Below are 19,613 nucleotides of genomic sequence, written 5' to 3' on the forward strand. Positions count from 1 at the left end.
GGGGGTGTGAAGATGGGCTCCCCAGGCAGAGGAGAGGAAGCCCCACTGACAAAAGGAGCCTCCATTTTGGTCGCAGTGGAATGCAATCTCAGCAGCAGGGTTTCCCAACAAGAACCCAAGCCAGAAACCTGAAACCAAGGAGCCCCCTCCTTGCTTGAGTTCAGTTGCTTTTCCTATAAGCTCAGGCCCACCTGATGGTACTGCCTACTTTAAGCTGGGCACCTGTGCACAAAAACCAAGGAAGTGCCCCACAAACATGCCCACAGGCCAATCAACGGAAACAACTTCTCACCTGAGACTCCCTCTTCCCAGGTATGTCAGACTGACAGCTGAAACTATGACAGCCATATAAATAACGTAATTTGTATATGCTACATTTATAGACCTCAAAAATTATACTTAGTAAGTCTCACACAGAAGGAAAAATACTATTTTATTCTGCTTGTATGAGGTACTCAGAATAGGCACAATCATAGAGACAGAAACTAGAATAGAAGGTACCAAGAGCTAGTACATGGATGCAAAATTGTTGGTAAAGATGGTAAAATATTTCAGTATAGGTGGTGGTGAGTGCATTGTGGATGAATGCATTTTATCTCAATTATCTACTAATGAGCACTTAAAGTGATGAATATTATGTTGTTTATATATTATCACCAAAAGTAAATACATGAAAGATTATACAATGATTTTATCGATTATACAATGATTTTATCTCTGGCTTTTTCTCTATATCCTTCACATTTTCTCTCCAACCTTAATGTCTCTACCTTCCTATTGTCCTTCTCCTTCCTTCCTTCCTTCCTTCCTTCCTTCCTTCCTTCCTTCCTTCCTTCCTTCCCTCCTTCCTTCTTTCCTCCCTTCCTCCCTTCCTTTCTTCCTTCCCTTCTTTCTTGTTGTCTCTAACAGGGTCTCATTACATGCCTTGGCAGGCCTGGAACTTGCTATGTAGACCAGGCTGACTTAGAACCATTTGAGATCCACCTGCCTCTGCTTCTCCAGTGCTGAAATTAAAGATGTGTACTACCACTCCCGGCCACCCTCCTTCTCCTTCACTTTTCAACTGAGGTTGCCCTCGAACTTCCAAGCCTGCTTTAGTCCTCTGCACACTGGGATTGCAGGGCTATGCCACTGTGTCTGGCCTTCTTATGGGCTTGAGCAACATCAGTGATCTAACAGCTGTGGCTTGACTGACAGTAGCTATTAAGTCCCTTGATATCTGGATGGGAGACATGTAAAACGTGAATGCTGTGTTCCTCAGAAGCAATGAAGTTCAAGGACTTGGGTAGACTTGGATGTTACTACAAACAAAGACAGAAATGAAAATAGATTTCCTAAATAAATAATGAGCAAATTCATATACAGACATTCATAAAGAAGCAGCAGCCACGAAGCAAACAATTTAAAGTAGTAGTCAAACCATCATGAGTCACAAATCGAGTATAAGCATTCAGATGTGTTGAAGTAAAATACATATTATGCATCTATATAACATAAGGAAAACTCTTGCAAAACCCAGAAGTTCAGTCCACATGGTAAATTTGGATTTGCCTTTACATCTGTATGTATTATCATTTATTTGACTAGAGCACCATCATGACAGAACAGGAGAAATCCCACGCAGAGCAGACACCAAGTCTCCACAGGGCTTCCTCAGCCTCTCATCGATGACAAGCAGGGCTCTGGCCCTGGTCTTTAGATTCCAAACAAGGGTCTTTTGGGCTTCACTATGGAAGGGATAGTATTGACTTTTTATGTATATTAAACCATTTGAGTTTGGGTTCTGTGTCTGTCAGACAGGCCAAGTATGGGTAAGTAGAGGCATTCTAGGATTCCCAGAATTTGATGTAATCTCGGTCAAACATTTACCACTCAGAGGCAGTGCTCAAACCACTGCAATGTTCTCAAGTGGTAGTGGCTCACACACGTGCATTCTCAACACTAGAATTCAGCTTTCAGACAGCCAGCACAGGGTTTTTCTTTCATATGCATGTATGTCAACGTGTGTGTGTCCAAGGATGGAACCCCAGAGCTCATATGTATTAAGCCAGTATACTAAGATTGAGTTCCATGCCCAACTCTCCAGCCTGACACTGTTTCACAGCAGTCAGTACTTGAAATTTGATATTCTCACTTCTGAATAGGGATGGAATTACCTATGTTGCAGCACTGCTATGGATTAAAGCCACTATATACATACATATATATATACATATATATATATATGTATAACATCCAGCACACTATCTGACAAAACTTTTAGTATGTTCAGTCGATGGTTTTAATTTTTCTCACAGTGATGGCTATATCCACCTAATCATTCAATTCTATATTATAAGAATTTGGTATCTAAAGCTTAAATTTATATGAAAAGTATTTACATATTTGAGGAAGCATACTTATTGGCTAAAGGTACTGAGTCTGGGGTTCCATATTGGGGTCTTGCTCTACAGTCCTGCCTGATCTCCAAGGGGCTTTCATGTGTCAGTTGTCCATGTGCTGAGATTTCAGGCATGAGCCACTAGCTTAACAGGGCCGACTGCTAGCTGTGTGAGTCGGGGAAATCCCTCAGGCCTGTTCATCAGTTTTCTTTATAACACGGGAGTACAGTCTCCATTGTAGCCCTCCGTTGTAGGCCTGCAGTGACATGGAATGACAGTGTTTGTGACAAGCATATCATATTGCTCAGCATAGAGTATAGATGTTTAAGTCTTTGTTTAGGTAAATATATCTTCATAAACAAGTTTAGCACATGTTGCTTTCAGACGAATTCTTAAGCAATGATATAGGAGACAGTATTTCTAACAGTTTCTTGGTCCATCTTTGCTGCAATAGTGAAATACCTTAAACTTGGCAACAAACTGAAAAAAAAGCAGCATTTTCCATCAGGCAATGTGCCTTCTGTAAGTGTCTCAGCTCCAAAATGGTGTCTTTGGGTTGGAAAAATGACACTGTGGTTAATGGCTCTTCCTGCTCTTACAGAGGACCTTAGGTCAGTTCCTAGCACCCATATTAGGTGGCTCCCAATTACTGGTAACTCTAGCTCCAGGGAATTAGACACTCTCTTCTGGTTCCTGCATGCACCCTCACTTATACACATAAATAAGAGTAACATAACATTTTAAGCAAATGGTGCCCTTTGCTCTCTTCTCTCATAGAAAGCATAAATGTGTAACTACTGTCTTGTAAAGGCACTAATCCTGTTTTAGCAGGATAGAGTCCTAGGCATCTACTCACTTCTTAAAGGGATGCCACCCTCACTGCTATTTGTGAGGAGTTAGGTTTCAGTGCTTATGTTTGGGGAACAGCAACACCCAGACCTCAGTATCAGGCTAAACTTTTATTATTAGTGGCCTACACAATTTTTACTGTAGACTGATAGAGTGGTGTGAAGTGCTCAAAACTGGACAAATAAGTGTTTGGTTTACACATCTCAATAAATTTCTAGTTACTAGATGTGCAGTTTTTGTTGTTGTTTTACTTATTTTTTTTTTAATTGAAAACATTTTTTCCCACCTCCCACTCACCCATTTCCATGCCTTCTTTCTCTCTCTGGGAAACAAATAAAAGACAAACAAAAGAAAAACAAAACAGAATAAAAAATAATAAAGAGAAAGCACAGGAAACATACACATATGTACACACAGACTAAAAAAATACAATATCAGAAACCATAAAATATGAGCAAAATGCCCGTAAGACAAAAGATACCCAAACAAATTGATATGAGGCCAAAGTGTATAGAAAGAGTACTACATTCACTCTGTGTTAGCCGCCTGCTGCTGGGCACAGGGCCTCCCTTAGTGTGGTTCATATGGCCAGTGAGACTCCACTGGAGAGCACTAATCTTTGCTTTTCAATGATGGCAGTTGGAGACTGGTTCTTGGTTAGGGGTGGTGACTCATATCCACTTGCCCCTCTCAGCACTGGGACCCTGTCTGACCCTGAATGAATCTGTACAGGCCCTGTGCATGCTGCCATCATTTCTGTAAGTTCATGTGAATCAGTCCTGTTGTGCCTGGAAGGCAGGCGTGGTTTCCTTCGTGTCATCCATTCCCTCTGGCTCTTACTATCTCTCTGCCTCCTCTTCTATGCACACCCTGTAGAACGAGTGTACTATGGTCACAGGAACCCCAGTATACTTGCAGTATACGTCAGGGTAACTGAAAAGAAGTAAAGGGAAATGCTGAGAAATTCTGAGCATTGATAGACATTATGAGGCCAATCCCCAAGCACCCAAGTGACCCCATAGTTTCCCGTCAGAGTTGGGAATGTGGAGAGTGTGTTTTGTATGGGTCCTATAGGTAACAGAATGATCCTATGGGCATCTCCCCACTCAGAGTCTACAGTGAGAATGATTGCAGTTAGAATGTGGAAGAATCAGCTTATTGTTTTCCTGGCCCAGAGGGGAAGTAATTTCAGTAGAAAGGATCAAGAACAAGCCTTAGACTGAACACTATCCTTTGCCTCCAGGGTCCTGCCCCCATGTGCAGGACAGAGCCAAAGTGAGCACCAGACTTGCAGGAGAAATCTGTACCGTGTGTGTGTGTGTGTGTGTGTGTGTGTGTGTGTGTGCGCGCGCGTGCGCGCACGTGCACACTTGTACTCGTCTTCTTAAGTTTTGAGACAGAGTCTCTTTCTGAATCTGGAGATCACTGATTCTGCTCGACTGCCTGGCCAGCAAGCCCCAGTAATCCTCTTCCCTGTCCACCCAGGGCTGAGACTACAGGCTTCAGAGTTTCTCTCCAGAACTGTAGGGTTGAAGGTCTGTTGTGTAACCACCTCATGGTGGCATTTGTTAAAGCAGTTCACACAAACTAGTATGGTCTTAAATAGATAACAGGTGAGTAGGTAAGGACACCTCGAGAACAAGATCATGGCTATAAAATGGGGATTTTCTGTGGCATTCAGCAGTGGAGCAATCTGATCTGTGATCCTATGGTAGAGTGCCAAGAGAATGACTGATCTCAAAATATCCAGCCAGTGCCCTCTGTTCACCAAACATCACTAGGAGCCAGAGATCAGGAGAACACATTGAAAAAAAATCAATAGAGGTCAGCTTTAGGACTTGGGGAGATGGTTCCTCGAGTAGAATGTTTGTTTATTATGCAAACTATGCAAACATGAGAACCTGAATTCAGATATGACACACAAAATGTCAGGGACATGCTTGTAAGCTCAGTGGTCGGAGGGAGACAGGTGGAATCGCAATGGCCAGTAGCTCTTGCTAAAGTGGTGATCTCTAGGTTTGTGAAAGACCTTGCCTCCAAAAAAAAAAAAAAAAAAAAAATGGAGATCATTTAGGGAAAGATATGTGAAGTTTACCTCTGGCCTCCATATATAAACATATGGGCACATGCAACCATAGCCACAGGCATGTCCACATGGAAACACCAAACACACACACACACACACTCTCTCTCTCTCTCTCTCTCTCACACACACACACACACACAAGAATGAACACTTATGCTTGAAATGTCATCGACTTCATATCAGAGAAGACAGCAGAGTGGAGTGTGTATCTGAGGTGAGCATGGTAACAGCTACACACTCTTCCACTGGTACATGCTAATTGGAGGCCATATGCTCTTCACTTAACAGGGTATTTCAACAAGATAATGCATGTCCAAGGATTGCAAATCCCAGTTAGCTCAGACACTTGCTATATTAGTAATATTTCCCTTCTGGCACCTGGTAAGATATTCCTGATTTGCTGTGCCTGTTTTATGAAAAACGCGAGTTTCAGGGCTGCTAAGAGCACATGCTTCTCTTGCAGAGGGCCCATGTGTGGGTCCCAGTAGCCACAAAAAGCAGCTCCTAACTGCCCATGACACTAATTTCAGGGCATCCGGAACCTCTGGCCTCCACAGGCACTGAGAAAACAAAGACATGAATTTCATGTTTACACTTGGATTTCATCCTTAAAATATCTCAGATGTTTGGTGTTTTATGAATGCCCTCTCCCTGCCAGGGACACTGGTGAAAGGGCTGGCAGTGTATAAGGTAGAAAGGCTTCATGGGGGACCTTCAGGCTGTTGGGCAGAAGACATAGTTCTTCACAACTACTGAGTTCTCATGAGAGTAGTACTGGGCAAAGATCAAGTCTGTCCTAACCAGCCAGCTCTTCTTTATTTTTCTGCTACTGTCTGAGTTATGACACCTTGTTCGTATATATATTCCTGCTATTGTGGGGTACCATGTGCTGCCCTCTGCTGGGGCCAAGTAAGTGCCAGTGGTTAGGAGGACATCCATACTTAGACTTTGGTCCTCTAAAACTGTTAGTTAAATAAACTCTTTTCTTTTCATAAATTAGCTGCCTCCAATATTTTTGTTGTATTAACACAAAGCAGACAAACACAACAATTTGCAAATTCAAAATCCAAAACCACTTCTTGATCCTACTCATTTCATGTAAACCATTAGTCACACGGCTTTTAGGTTACAGTGTTCAAAGGGGCCTGGTACAGGAAAAGACTTATCTGTAGATTCAGGCTCTAGCACTAGGTGTCCTAGGTTTGGCCTTCTGATTCACTGCATGGTGTTAGAATGATCTAAACATTCAAAGAATCACTAGGTGGCGGCTTCTTCTTCTTCTTCTTCTTCTTCTTCTTCTTCTTCTTCTTCTTCTTCTTCTTCCTCCTCCTCCTCCTCCTCCTCCTCCTCCTCCTCCTCCTCCTCCTTATCTAATATCAGATAAACCCTGTCCTGTCCTTAACATTTCATTTATAACTGCAGCTTTTAGTCAGACATGCCTGATGGACACCTGTATTGCCAGCATTGAGAAAGTGTAGCAAGATGATAACTTGAGTTCATGAGTGAGTTTGAGACCAGCCTAAGTATCATAGCAAGATCCGTCTCAGGTCCATCTCAAAAATAGTTGGACATAGTGGGGCAGGCTGATAATTTCAGTATGGGGAGACAGAGAAAGGAAGATTGCCTCAATCTTTTGCCTCAGTCCTTTGTGTGAGGCCATAGCAAACAAGCGAACCCTGCACAGTTGCACAACAACAACAACAAAATCACAGCACACACACACAAACATACACCATACTAGATCCTCCTTTGCCATTGGACCTTGTTAGAGTGTGGCCACAGAACAAGAAATAATTGCAGTACTGTATTGACTATTATCACCTTATCTGGTCCACCAACCTGTACTGTTTGCTGTTGTAGACAAATTCTACAGTGTGTTAGGCTCTAGCACAGCAGTTTTCAGTCTGTGGGTCATCACCTCTTTGGGGTTCAAACGACCCTTTCACAGGGATTGCCTAAGACCATCAGAAAACCCAAATATTTACATTATAATTCATAATAGCAGCAAAATTGCAGTTAGGAAGTAGCAACAAAAGTAATTTTATGGTTGGGGGTCACCACATGAAGAACTGTATTAGAAGATCACATTACTAGGAAGATTAAGAACCACTGCTGTGGCATGTTGGACAACACAGACCACTTATTTAATTGAGCCTAAATTCCCAAAGCACTTCCTCCTACTGCTTTGTTCTCCCTCACAAAACTCATTCCTGGGGAATCATGAAGATGTCCTGTAACTAGTTAAATGGAGGAAGGAATCATGAGGCTGAGTTTCTGAGTAGACACATGACACCAAGACACAATGACATCAATTGGTATGGACAATGGTTGCATGACTGCCCTCCTTCAGGTTAGTCCTGAGAGAGTGAGGGAAAAATCTTCCATTAGGCAGATGTTCCAGAGGCAGATTGTATTAATCTATCTGTTTAATGCTGAAAGACATCAGGCCTGAACAACATATTTACTATGACTTTCAGGAAATGCCCAATGCTGGGTCAAATAAGGAAGCAGCAGTCCTAGAGGCCTGACAATCAGGCCAATGGGTGAAAACATATGCAGCTGTACCTGTTGACTGGGCAAACACAGAACAGGAATACTGTTTATATTTGTAGTGGACAGGACAGGTGGAGTTGAAAGTCCACCAAGGCCTTCACCGAGAAGATGCTGTTCCTTTCAAGCCAGTAAACTACCATCCTGGAAGTGAGTATTTCTCTTTATCTGGGCATACTCAATGTATCCAGTTACGAAGTGTGAATTACGGTGGGAAAGCAGCATATACATCGGGCTTACCACTCAAAAGAAAACATGGACTTCTTTCCACCAACTCTTATATGGCTCTTCCCTAACTTGCCCTCAGTATAAACCAGCATTCAGCCCTAATACGGCACTGTTTCCTGGAGTCACCCCTGAACCTTGATCCTTTGATCCTTTGAGTGAGTACCTTTCATCAGGGATGAACAGTGATAGGTCCTTACAGAAACATTGTTAATATGGGTCTTACTTTTCAGTAGCTTCAGAGAAACTAGTACAGATCCATAAGCAGTCCCCACAGATACTTTGTCTTCAGGGTGGTCTCCTCTATATACTTCCTGATTATAAAATTTGTTCTGTGGCACAAGAAGAATAACAGAATGGCTACACCTGGCTCAGGCTAACAGTTAACACAGCTGCTGACTTAGAAACCAGCTGTGATGAGTACTAGAGAGTCAACATGATAGATTCTAGAATCTCTACATATGCCTTTGAGGGTATTAATCAAATTAGGTAAGCTCTTGAGCATGACTGTGAGAGATTTTCTCAATTAAGTTCATTGAGGTTGGAAATCCCTTTCTGAATGGTGGACCAACGGAAAAGAAAAAGCAAACTAAGCCCCAGAGACCATCCCTCATGGTAGTCTGCTTTCTGACTACCATGTTAAGCTCCTGTGACCTGACCTCTTCATTATAATGGACTGTACCCTTGAACTGGTGGCCAAATAAGCTTTTCCTTCCTTAATTTATTTTTTGGGGGTATTTTGTCATAGTAGCAGGCAAGAAGGGAACTTAGATACTAGAAAAGATTGAGAAAAATCAGCCTAAGGCTCACTTCCACGTCTACTTGAAAGAACATACTGCTGGTTGGTGAGTTGTCCCACAGAGCTAGAAATAACAGAAACATAGTCAATGCTTGCTGCCTCAGCACCCACCATTTACCCAGGAGGCAGAAGTGAGCACATCCCTCTTAGTGTGTCATCTAACAACCTTTTAAAGAAATGTTTTTACTTACTAAGCTCAAAGATTTGGCTTAGAAAGTTTGGAGATCTTAATTCCCTAGAGAAAAATTATTTTGCCAAGGAATGCAGTGTATTTATTATTCCAATAAATAAACTGAAACTTCCAATACTCAGCTGAAGCCTCTGAATTAGCCATCAGGACAGAGGACTGGTTGTTTGAAATCAGAAAAGACTTTCTGTTACACAATAGGGACAAGAGACTATGTTTGTGACCTAGAAAGTTCACCAGGGAGTCCTGCGTTCTGTGGTAGGAATCAATGGAAGCTCCACCCACTAACGTCAGGACCACCTCAAGCCTGGAGCCAGTAGAAGCAAAGATTTGGAGTATCTCATCAGGTAAAGAATTTTGTGTCGCTGGAAGAGAATAAAGGGACCATGGAATGGAGAGCAGATGAAGGTGGCCATGAATACTAACTTAGATCAAATGAATCCATTACCTATGACCAACATGATGTTGCAAAAGAGGCAGCTCCAATAGGTTTACTGCTTGTGTTTCTGAGCTCAGCTAAGACTGGCTAATTGGCTCTGCTGATTTGGTCTGGCTCATTCACATGACTAAGAATCACCTGATTCTTAACTGGAATAGCTTCAGTTGGGGAACTTGGCTCTGCTGCAGGTATCATCACCCTGCAATGGGCTACATGGGCACATCCACATAATGACTTCAGAAATGCAAGCAGAGAGTAAAAAAGCATTGGGGACTCTGCTCAGGATAGCATAGCAATCTTACTCCTCCTCTATATTCACAAGAACAGGTACAAAGAAAAGATAAAGACCTGACATGCTTTATAAGAATAACTGAAAGTTATTATAGTGAAAAGCATAACCTCAGGGTGAGATGGGGGAGTGGGCTATAGTTGGAGACAGTGCTCTCCTAATGCATTAGGTCTCATTGGGTTGCACAGTCATCCCCCTTCTTGTTCAAGTACGCAGCACTAGTAATTCCCATTGCAGTTGGCTCTGCTATGTCCCATCCTCCCTTGGTGATCTCTTTATCTACATCTGTTAAATTGTCCCCCTCTGTAAACTCGAGCCAACTGGTCCCTTTGGATGTGTTGTCTACTTCTTTCTGGGTCCCTAATTGAGACAGTCTCTTAAAGATTGACAAGTGATAGTAAGATGTTAACAGCACTCATATTGGAGTCAGAGAGATGGTTTAACAGTTAAAAGCATAAGCTGTTCTTCCAGAGGCCTGTGTTCAGTTCCTGGCACTCACATGGTGACTAAGAACCATCCTTAAAGCAAGTCCCAGGGGGTCCAATACCCACAGTGCTATTAAGGGCACTGTGCTCATGTGGTGAAGACATACATGCAGGCAAAGCTATCCATATAAAATTAAAATGAAGGTAAAAATATTATGTCACCTTTTGATGAAAGGGAAAGAATATAAGTAGCTGAACAGTGACTTGAAAGATAGGGATTAAAAGCACCAACACATATACCTCTAAAGTGTATAACTTTTTTTCCATTTTATTCATTTATTTTGGTGTATGGGTGCATGTGTTCGTGTGCCAAAGCATATGTGTGAAAGTTAGAGACAAGTTTCTGGAGTCTGAACTTTGTTTTGTCCTACTGTATGGTCATCAGGATCACACTCATGTAATTAGGCTTGGCGGTGGCACCGTAACAAGCTAACCCATCTTCCTGAACCCAAACTGTAGCTTTTGACTTCCACCAAACCTGTCAGCCTGCTGCTAACTGGAAACCTAAACAATAACAGTTGAGTATAACATATTTACTGTGCTGTAATTATAAGGGTAACTGTGTGACAAAGGTAACACATGCATGAGAACCTTGAACAATCATTCTTTACTACCACTCTTTTACTGAAGAGACCAACTCTCCATGCGGAAATTGTCAGTGTCACCCAGCATTTTAAGCAGATGTTGGTAACACTTGACCTTGGTAAGTGCAGTATCAAAAAGTACGGAATTATTATAGCAGTTCTAAGCGGCTCTAAGAGATGTTACTACTATCTACATATTTTATGGCTTTGTCACGTTTCGTTATCTTTTCCTTTCTTTTTCTTTTGGAGGAGATTCACTTTATTCCTCTGATGCACAGCAGCATACAAGGCAGACTTTACCTGACTCCATTTCTTGAAGAGTTTGCCTGCTTCAGCCAGTGGGGCAAAACACTTGATCAGGAATGTTTTTCTAAGACATTTTTACAGGGATGTGGCATCACGGGGCAGCAATTATATCCAGTGATAGGAATCTTAGCCTTAGAGGAAAAGCTCTGCAGCAGACCCTCTGCTTCCCAGCAAGACTGAGGCAGAGAGGGAGAGCGCAACAGCAGATTGCAGAACAGAGGTAGAACAGTGTGAGTGGAAGAGCTGAGGAGAAGGAGCTCAGCAACAACCCAAGTCATTAGGCTCCTTCCTTCCTAGGTTCTGAGCAGAAACCCCGCTGGATACTAAGATGGTTTTAGTTTCAAAGCCTGGCTTTGCTCCAGGGTACCAGAGGCCACACCAGGCAAAGGCCTCATAGGTGATACAGGCAGAGATGTAGAGCAGGATGTTCTCAGGACCACGTGCACGCACAGCAGGCTGAAGGAAGCTAGAGGTAGAGACTGCACTTCATAAGCTCGAACAGCATTTAAATCACAATTCCTCTGCAGCTCTGACCCCTCTCTATAAGCTGTCACCAATCACTTCTTAGGCAGAGGACAAGGCAGCAGGAAGGAGAGGAGCTGCAGAGGCAAAGACTACTTGGCTCCCGCCACTCCACACCCACTTGTGCTGAAGGAAGGAATCTTCCCCTTTGAAGGACATATAGGCTGCTGAGATGAGGGCTCTTCCTTGAAATGTGAATTGCAGGAATCACCATTTTTGACATCCTGGCATGTTAGGGTTAAGCCAAGAATGAATTTCAGGCACTTGACTGTCTCCAGGAGCCAGAATGATGCTCAGTCTAGTGAGGACCAGTAACTTGATACATAACAACAGGTCAGATGATTAATGTTGGTGAAGATGGTTCTCAAAGGCTGGTGAGTTTTACAGGCATGTTAGGTAATCTGGGGAAATCAGTTTTTATCTGCATAAATTCTAAGGGCAAAAGGTGTGGTACAAAAAGTTCTTCAGAAGTATTCTATCATTTTATTGGATTATTGATATTATGACTTTTAAGCTATTACATCTAAATTTTGTGATTAAAACAAATGATTGATTATGCCATCAAAAGGTGGTACAAAATGAAAACACCACAATCTTAAGTCTGACTTGGAAACCTTCCATTAAATTAATATGGACTAATCGTGAATTTTCCTATGAATAAGTTCTATTTATATTTCTCTCCATAAGAAACTGACAATCTAGCAGGAATGAGAAGGAATAGGAGCCTCCTATTGTCCCCTTCAGGTGACTACCTAATCCCAGGTTACCACTCTCCAGGTTTCTAGGACACAAAGTTCTGCCTATTTTGTTACTGAAGAAATGATGCCCATCTTCTTCACTGACTTTCATTTGAAAAATGCTGCCCTACTGCATTAGTTTGCTGCTTTACATACAGTGCTCTACTGTATGAAAACACCACAGTTTCTATACCTCTCCCATTATCGATGGACATTCTCATTATTAAATCTAACAATCAAATCTCCTATGAATATATTTACAAGTCCTTTTTTGAACAAATGCTGTCTATAGCAGATTTTCAGTAATTAGATGGTACATGTGTATATTGGTGGGAATAAATATCAACCTTAGTAACTAATGCCAGTTCGTTCATGAAAATAGATACAATATTTATTTCATGTTTCTTATAAAACAGAATCCCAGGTTGATAAACTAGTTAATAAAAACGAAAGTTTTTGTGTATAAAACTTTCCTTATGATAAGAAAATGACAAGTCAAAAGATGACCGTTTGTAACTCCTAGTAAAGAAATGAGCCTGCATTTTGGTAATGGACCTGGAAGCGTTCAGACGGATGGAATAAGGTGAAGGTACCTATACCAATGAACTAATATTTCTACATCAAATAATGGGACAGCAAAGACACTATGAATCGCCTTGTGATGCAGAGAGAAATCTCTTCACTACTTCCAATAAAACTAAGATTGAGTGTTTCTCTGCCATTCGCTATTCCTCTACATAAAGTTCTCTGTTTAGCTCTGTTCCCCATTTTTTAATTGGATTACTTGGTTTGCTGCTTTCCAGCTTCTTTAGTTCTTTATATATACTGGATATTAGCCCTCTGTCAGATAAAGGGTTGGTGAAGATTCTTTCCCAGTCTGTATGCAGTCGTTTTGTTTTGATGATGGTGTCCTTTGCTTTACAGAAGCTTTTCAGTTTCATGAGGTCCCATTTATTGATTGTTGCTCTTAGAGCCTGTGCTGTTGGTGTTCTGTTCAGGAAGTTGTCTCCTGTGCCAATGAGTTCAAGGGTATTCCCCACTTTTTTTTTTCTAACCGATTTAAAAAGCACTTTAATTATAAGATTAAGAAATACCTGTTCCTGAGGATCTTTTTTTTTCAGACAACATTTAATTAATGTTGTCATTAATGTTGAGAATGGCACTTTGCATAAATAAAAGATAAAGATAACATTTCTGCATGTTTATCTTTTATTTATGCAAAGTGTCATTCTCAACATTAATGATTGTAAAATAAAAATATTGATCAGCTCTGAAAAAAAAAGATCCTCAGGAACAGGTATTTCTTAATCTTATAATTAAAGTGCTTTGTAATTTCAAAAAAAAACTAAGATTGAGGCAAAATCAAACTTCTGGATCTAAAATACTACTTACTGGACATGCAGGAGAAAGGGGAACACTTTAACAACACGAGTAAGAAGAAACCAGAAGAACCCAGAGTGTGGTAGAACCTAATAAGATTGACCCACCTACTCCAATACACTGATGGGGTTAAAAAGGAGAGTGGTCTAGAGTTTTAGATACAACAACAACAACAACAACAACAACAACAAAAAGCCTCTAGGGGAAGGTGCCCAGACCCTGGGCTGGAGAGTGTGGGACAGGGTAGGGAGGTGTATAGCAGCCATACCCTGTTGACAGGTAGGGAGGAGAAGCTAGGGGTCAGGACCACTTTGATAAGTTAAGTAAGCATCTCAGCCAGGGTTTGAGACTTAGTTTCCTGATTGGAGTCTGATTCTTTTCCTTTTTTAAAAAATTAATTTATTTTTTATTAATTACAGTTTATTCACTTTGTATCCCAGCTGTAGCCCCTCCCTCATCCCCTCCCAATCCCACCCTCCTTCCCTCTTTTCCCCCTATGGCCCTCCCCTAGTCCACTGATAGGGGAGGTCCTCCTCCCCTTCCATCTGACCCTACCCTAAAAGGTCTCATCAGGACTAGCTACATTGTCTTCCTCTGTGGCTTGGTAAGGCTGCTCCCCCTCAGAGGGAGGTGATCAAAGAGCCAGCCAATGAGTTCATGTCAGAGACAGTCCCTGTTCCCATTACTAGGGTGGACTCTATCCAGCAGGGTATCAAAGCAGAGGCTGAGATTCATAGCCAAACTTCCAAAGACCATGCATGGAGATAATCTAGAACCCCTGCACGGATTCTGGTTCTTTAATACTGTTCTATCTCCTGCTCAGCTTAGAAGTCAAGGCTTGTAGCCCCGGAACCCCAAACATCCCCAGCGAGCTGTCTCAGAAGTTCATACTACATCACAGCACATTACCTGCCTTATCCCTTGTTTCCAGTTGTTGGCATCATGTTCTCCTACACTGTGTTTACTGATTTATCTCTGATTGATCCCCAGCCCACACAAAAGTAAAAACCTCACCAAGGCAAGAGTTTTGTTTTGTTCTGAGAATACCCCAATAATCGGAACAGGGTCTCCCCCCAGGAACCACTGCATGAGACATTCGTGTTCAGGTTCCTTAAAGGCACTGGCCTGGTTTCACTTGACAAGACCGGCGTTTTGTGAGCATGCACTGCTCACTTAAGAGGAATTAGCTTCAGTTTTATGGACTCTCTTCTGTCTAGGTGGCAGTACAAGTCTAGGATAATTTCAATGGGTGGAGATGAAGGAAAAAGTAGTCATGCACCTTCAGATTTCTGAGTTATCTCTGCCATCCTCTTCACCAGACATTCTTCAGATTCTACCACTTAAAGATTTTGACTCGGACAGGTGGTGAAGTCTAAACTCACACAGTTACCGTGTGTTCCCTCCTCAACCCCTTCCCCTTTTATTTGTTTATGACTTTCACAGAGCTGGATGCCAAGATCGGGGAAGCATTTTCCAGGATGGAAGCAAGGAGGGGAGGAGCAGGGAGACTGCCAAAGGTGTCTCCTTGAATCCTTGGAGATGGCCTAAGCTCAGCGTAAGGAAGCAGGAGGGAGGATGGCTACTACAGTGTCTGCCGCCCGGCTATTAAATGGCAGTTTAAAGGCTCTTTACAACTTCGTGATTCCAAAATGGAATAAGGCGGGGAGGGGGAAGGCAACGAGGAACGAGCGAGAAAGGTCCTCTGGCAGCCTCCTTATAAACATTCCAAGTAGCTTTTTGAGTTCACATTCTCGACTTTCCACACCAGTGACTTTCCTTAACTGGGGCTGGCTCCTGCTGCGGTGATCAGCACCCTAGAGCACCACGTGGGTCCTTTAAGAGGGCGCCGTGGCCCTTGCAACCCCGGGGCACGGGAGATCGAGGCTGCCCCGGTGAGTGTGCTTGGGGCGGCGGCCACGGTGGGGGCGGAGGGTGGCTCTGCGCCCACGATGTTCCCCGTGCCACCCTGAAAACGCGGCGGCGCGGGGGCATGGCAGAGATGCGACCGGGGCCAGTGACCGGGACGCAACTCAACGCGCTGCCCGATCACTCGCCTCTGCTACAGCCCGGCCTGGCCGAGCTCAGGCGCCGGGCGCAGGAGGCGGGCGTCCCGCAAACCCCACAGCCACTCACCGACGCCTTCTTGCTGCGCTTCCTGCGCGCCCGGGATTTCGATCTGGACCTGGCCTGGCGGGTGAGTGCGCACAGGGTTCCCGCAGACCTCGGTGAGCTCGGGTTCCACTCCCGCCGAGCGTGGCAATGTGGCTGCCAATGCGCCCAGAGCCCGGTGGCCCGCGCTGAACCCTGCGTGGACTAGTACAGAGCCCGAGATTAAAGAAAGTGAGTTCAGCCTTGACACACCTGAGAAGACAACTCCAAGTGTGGTCAGAAAAGGACGAAATGGACACCCGAGGAAATCTTGAAAAAAACCTATGTTAATAGATCTAAATGCCAGTATAGTCAGGCAGCTTGGCAAGTTTGAAATCCAGGGCAGGATGGGCTATTTTGTGCTTCAGGTATTCACAACACTGCGAACACACTGGCCCTGGGGCCAGAGAGGTGCAACCTTGAGTTTGACCCTCTAGGGCTCCAAGTCCTTATCTGTTCAGTAACTGTGAGGACATGACAGTAGTTCCAAGAATTGCACATTAACCTGTAACGGTTAGAACAAGATGTGCACAGCTCTGTGCCTGGCACTGAGTGGTCAGCGGGTCAGCTGAAGGACCTGACCTAGACCTTTCTCCATGGGAAAATACTAGGGTGCAGAATTCCAGCGTGCCCCAGTTTATTGCAAAAGCAACACAAACAATACAAAGCAGTTGAAAATTTTCAAGGAAATTTTCTAAAAGGAACAAAAGCATTCCCAGCACAACCTTGAGTTGGCAGCTGAGTAACCAGGAGCGTCATACTGCCTGTTGGAAATGGTGCGAGAGGTTGTTTGTGTTGTTGGCTTTTCTCACCGGCTGTTGCTCAGAGCCACGTCGTGTGAGCACGTGCACATGCATTCTAGTCTTTGTTGAGCTGCTCTTAGCCCACAAGATGGAGATATTACAATCAATGTGTCCAATCAGTTCCATGTTTGTGCAGTCGAGATCAGTACCAGGTGCGTCAGGCCCATGCTCACTGCTCATGCCTTCCTTCATTCGGGGGTGGGGACCCCCAGTTCTGCCATGTTTGCCATTCATCCCTTCATTTAGCGTTTCTCTCCTTCCTTTTTTCCACCCACATTCTGCCTAGCAGTACAAAACCTGCCATCGGCAGGTGCATGTTTTCTCTCACCGACTGCATCCTAGCCTGGGTTTACACTTCATCCTTATACACAAATAGGAACATATCCTTATGCATCTGTACTGCACAAATCCATCACGTGCAGAAGTGTGATGCTCATATTTTCAGGGTTGAGGAATGCAACAGCTTTGCAGGGAGTTTTCACTATGTTTTCTACTCTGATAAAGTGTGCACTGCATATAGGTGTCTTCTCCGTATTATTATGTATATTGCCTTACCAAATATGATATATACCTGCTAGATGAGAAAGTTTTTTTTATAATATACATCAATATTGTTATTAGTGAGGTTAACCATATTTTAGATATCTAAAACTAATTTTCCAGTTACATTTTTGACATATTTTTTCTTCAAAAATACATATTTACATCAAAGAAATTATGCCTGTCCTAGCTTACAGCCTATCTGATATTTAAACTATGTCCTTTCTGAAATAACTAGAATGTTTAAATATAATTGAATGTATTGATTGTTCTTTGCTCTTGAGTTTCATTTGTGTTTTGTTTGCTGGTGACAGGAGTGTATCAGAAGGTTAGCAAGTTAACTGTGCCTTTGTCAAGACTAAGTCTTGCCATATATACCACAGCCATGAAGCTGGTGAAATGATCTTTCTCCATCTTTTCACTGTTGCTTCCTTTTTCCTTTTTCTTTCTTTCTTTCTTTTTTTCTTTCTTTCTTTCTTTCTTTCTTTCTTTCTTTCTTTCTTTCTTTCTTTCTTTCTTTCTTCCTTCCTTCCTTCCTTCCTTCCTTCCTTTCTTTCTTTTCTTTCTTTCTTCTTTCTTTTCTTTCCTGTAGAGCCTCACGATCTTGAACAAATGCTGCCACTCCTGTGGTAGTTTGCTTTTTATAGGACTACTGTATTTCTCTTGTGGAACTGAACCCAAGTTTTGCTGGGTAAACAGGATTCTACTGCATCACACCTCTAGCCTTTGTTTTGGAGGTACTCTAAGACTTTTTCCTTTACTTCCCTTCTCTTCTCTCCTCCTCCCCCTTTTCTTTCTTTTTCTGAGCTGGAGACTGAACCCAATGCCATGTACTTAGCAGGTCAGAACACTAGGACCGAGTTACATCCCCAGCCTGTGTAGAAATGCTTCTATCCAAACTTTTCTTTAGAAATGAATTGGTTGTCTATTTTAATGTTGATTTCAATTTATTGAGATTATTTTGATGTTAGAGATTAAATTATCCTTTACCTGTGCATTCTAGGTATGAAGAGTCTCAACAGCAATCAATGAATGCACTAGTGTGCGCTTTGCAGCCACTGAATGTGAAAATGCAGTCCCTGTAATATAAGGACTCATAGTCCTTAGAGATCCGAATAGAGATACTTAATAATAAAACCTATGAGTTGTTGGCCTTAGCTGCTTTTTAAACAGTTATGGGTAAGCAGATGGAGACAGAATCTGTCTATGACCACTGTGGGAATGTGAATGTTTCTTGTATTTTTTTTTTTTTTTATTGAATGGTTTCCATTCCACAGACCACAATGAATTGCCTATTCGGACTGTGTCTGAGTCCATGGGACAGAATCCAAGTTTCTGTTTGTGACCTCTCTGTCTTGTCTGCCAACTGGAAAGGAAAGGGGAAAGGGCAAAGCTTTGCAACTTATTCTTATTTTATTTTATTTTTTCTGCATTTACCACTGCAGAACTCGCTTGTTTATGGTACAAAGTTTTGTAGAAAAAAAAATCGACAATTCCCTCAATTATAATGGAATTTTTCATTATTCTGGTTTTTGAAGATGTGACAAATGAATATTTTCTAGCCTTACTAGCCAATATGCTAGGTACTTTTTCATTTTTTACAAGAAATTAAGACATAGAGTAACTCATTGGCACTCAGATAGCAGTGATAGAGGGCTTTGAATTTGGTTGAAGCACAGCAGAGCCTGTGCTGCTGGAAGACTGCCCTGGCTCCTTCAGGTCAGATCAGTGAGCATGAAAATAGCTACATGTTTGCAATGACTGAACTGTCCCGTTTCTTACATTTCTGTCATAAGCTGGGATGGTTTGGATGGAGTTTGTTCCCTCAAGACTCATCTTGAAGTTTAACACCTATGGTCAGGTGTTAAGACGGAAGAATGAAAACCCAACTGTGGGGAGACATGCCTTTTTATAGAGCATTCAAAAGGCAGAGGCAGGTGTATTTCTGTGAGTTTGAGGCCAGCCTAGTCTATAGAGTGAGGGTCACACATTGAAATCCTGTTCCAAACCCTCGTCTCTCCACCAGAAAAGATGGCAGAAATGTAATTCAACTACTGTATGTGGAGTGGGCTTTCTAGGAAGAGTTAGTCAGTGAAGAGCATGATAGACAACACACGTGTATATATGTATACACACATATATGTCCACACATATATACATATGTACTTATGTATTTATATATATATGTGTATATATATGTATATATGTATGTATACACACACACACACACACACACACACACACACACACACACACATATATATATATATATATATATATATATATATATATATATATATATA

At 42.4% G+C, this 19,613-nt stretch overlaps 2 protein-coding genes across 3 annotated transcripts in view; one reads left to right on the top strand and one right to left on the bottom strand.

Annotated features, from left to right (window-relative positions):
• The window catches only part of LOC129673470 (EKC/KEOPS complex subunit Lage3-like), a 74,424-nt gene that overhangs the window by 24,836 nt on the left and 29,975 nt on the right, over window positions 1-19,613 (bottom strand). The gene's annotated exons all lie outside the window — the stretch shown is intronic.
• Window positions 15,728-19,613, top strand: part of Ttpa (alpha tocopherol transfer protein) — a 24,264-nt gene continuing 20,378 nt past the window's right edge. Inside the window, exon 1 of one of the 2 annotated variants that reach the window (XM_055603262.1) lies at window positions 15,728-16,013. In XM_055603262.1, coding sequence (XP_055459237.1) covers window positions 15,810-16,013 — 204 coding nt within the window. In that variant the 5' untranslated portion in view covers window positions 15,728-15,809. The remainder of the gene's footprint in view (window positions 16,014-19,613) is intronic. The other variant, XM_055603261.1, reaches the window with a different exon arrangement.

This window comes from Psammomys obesus, unplaced genomic scaffold (genome assembly GCF_907164565.1).
Source record: "Psammomys obesus unplaced genomic scaffold, mPsaObe1.curated_primary_1811, whole genome shotgun sequence".
NCBI classification, from domain to species: domain Eukaryota; kingdom Metazoa; phylum Chordata; class Mammalia; order Rodentia; family Muridae; genus Psammomys; species Psammomys obesus.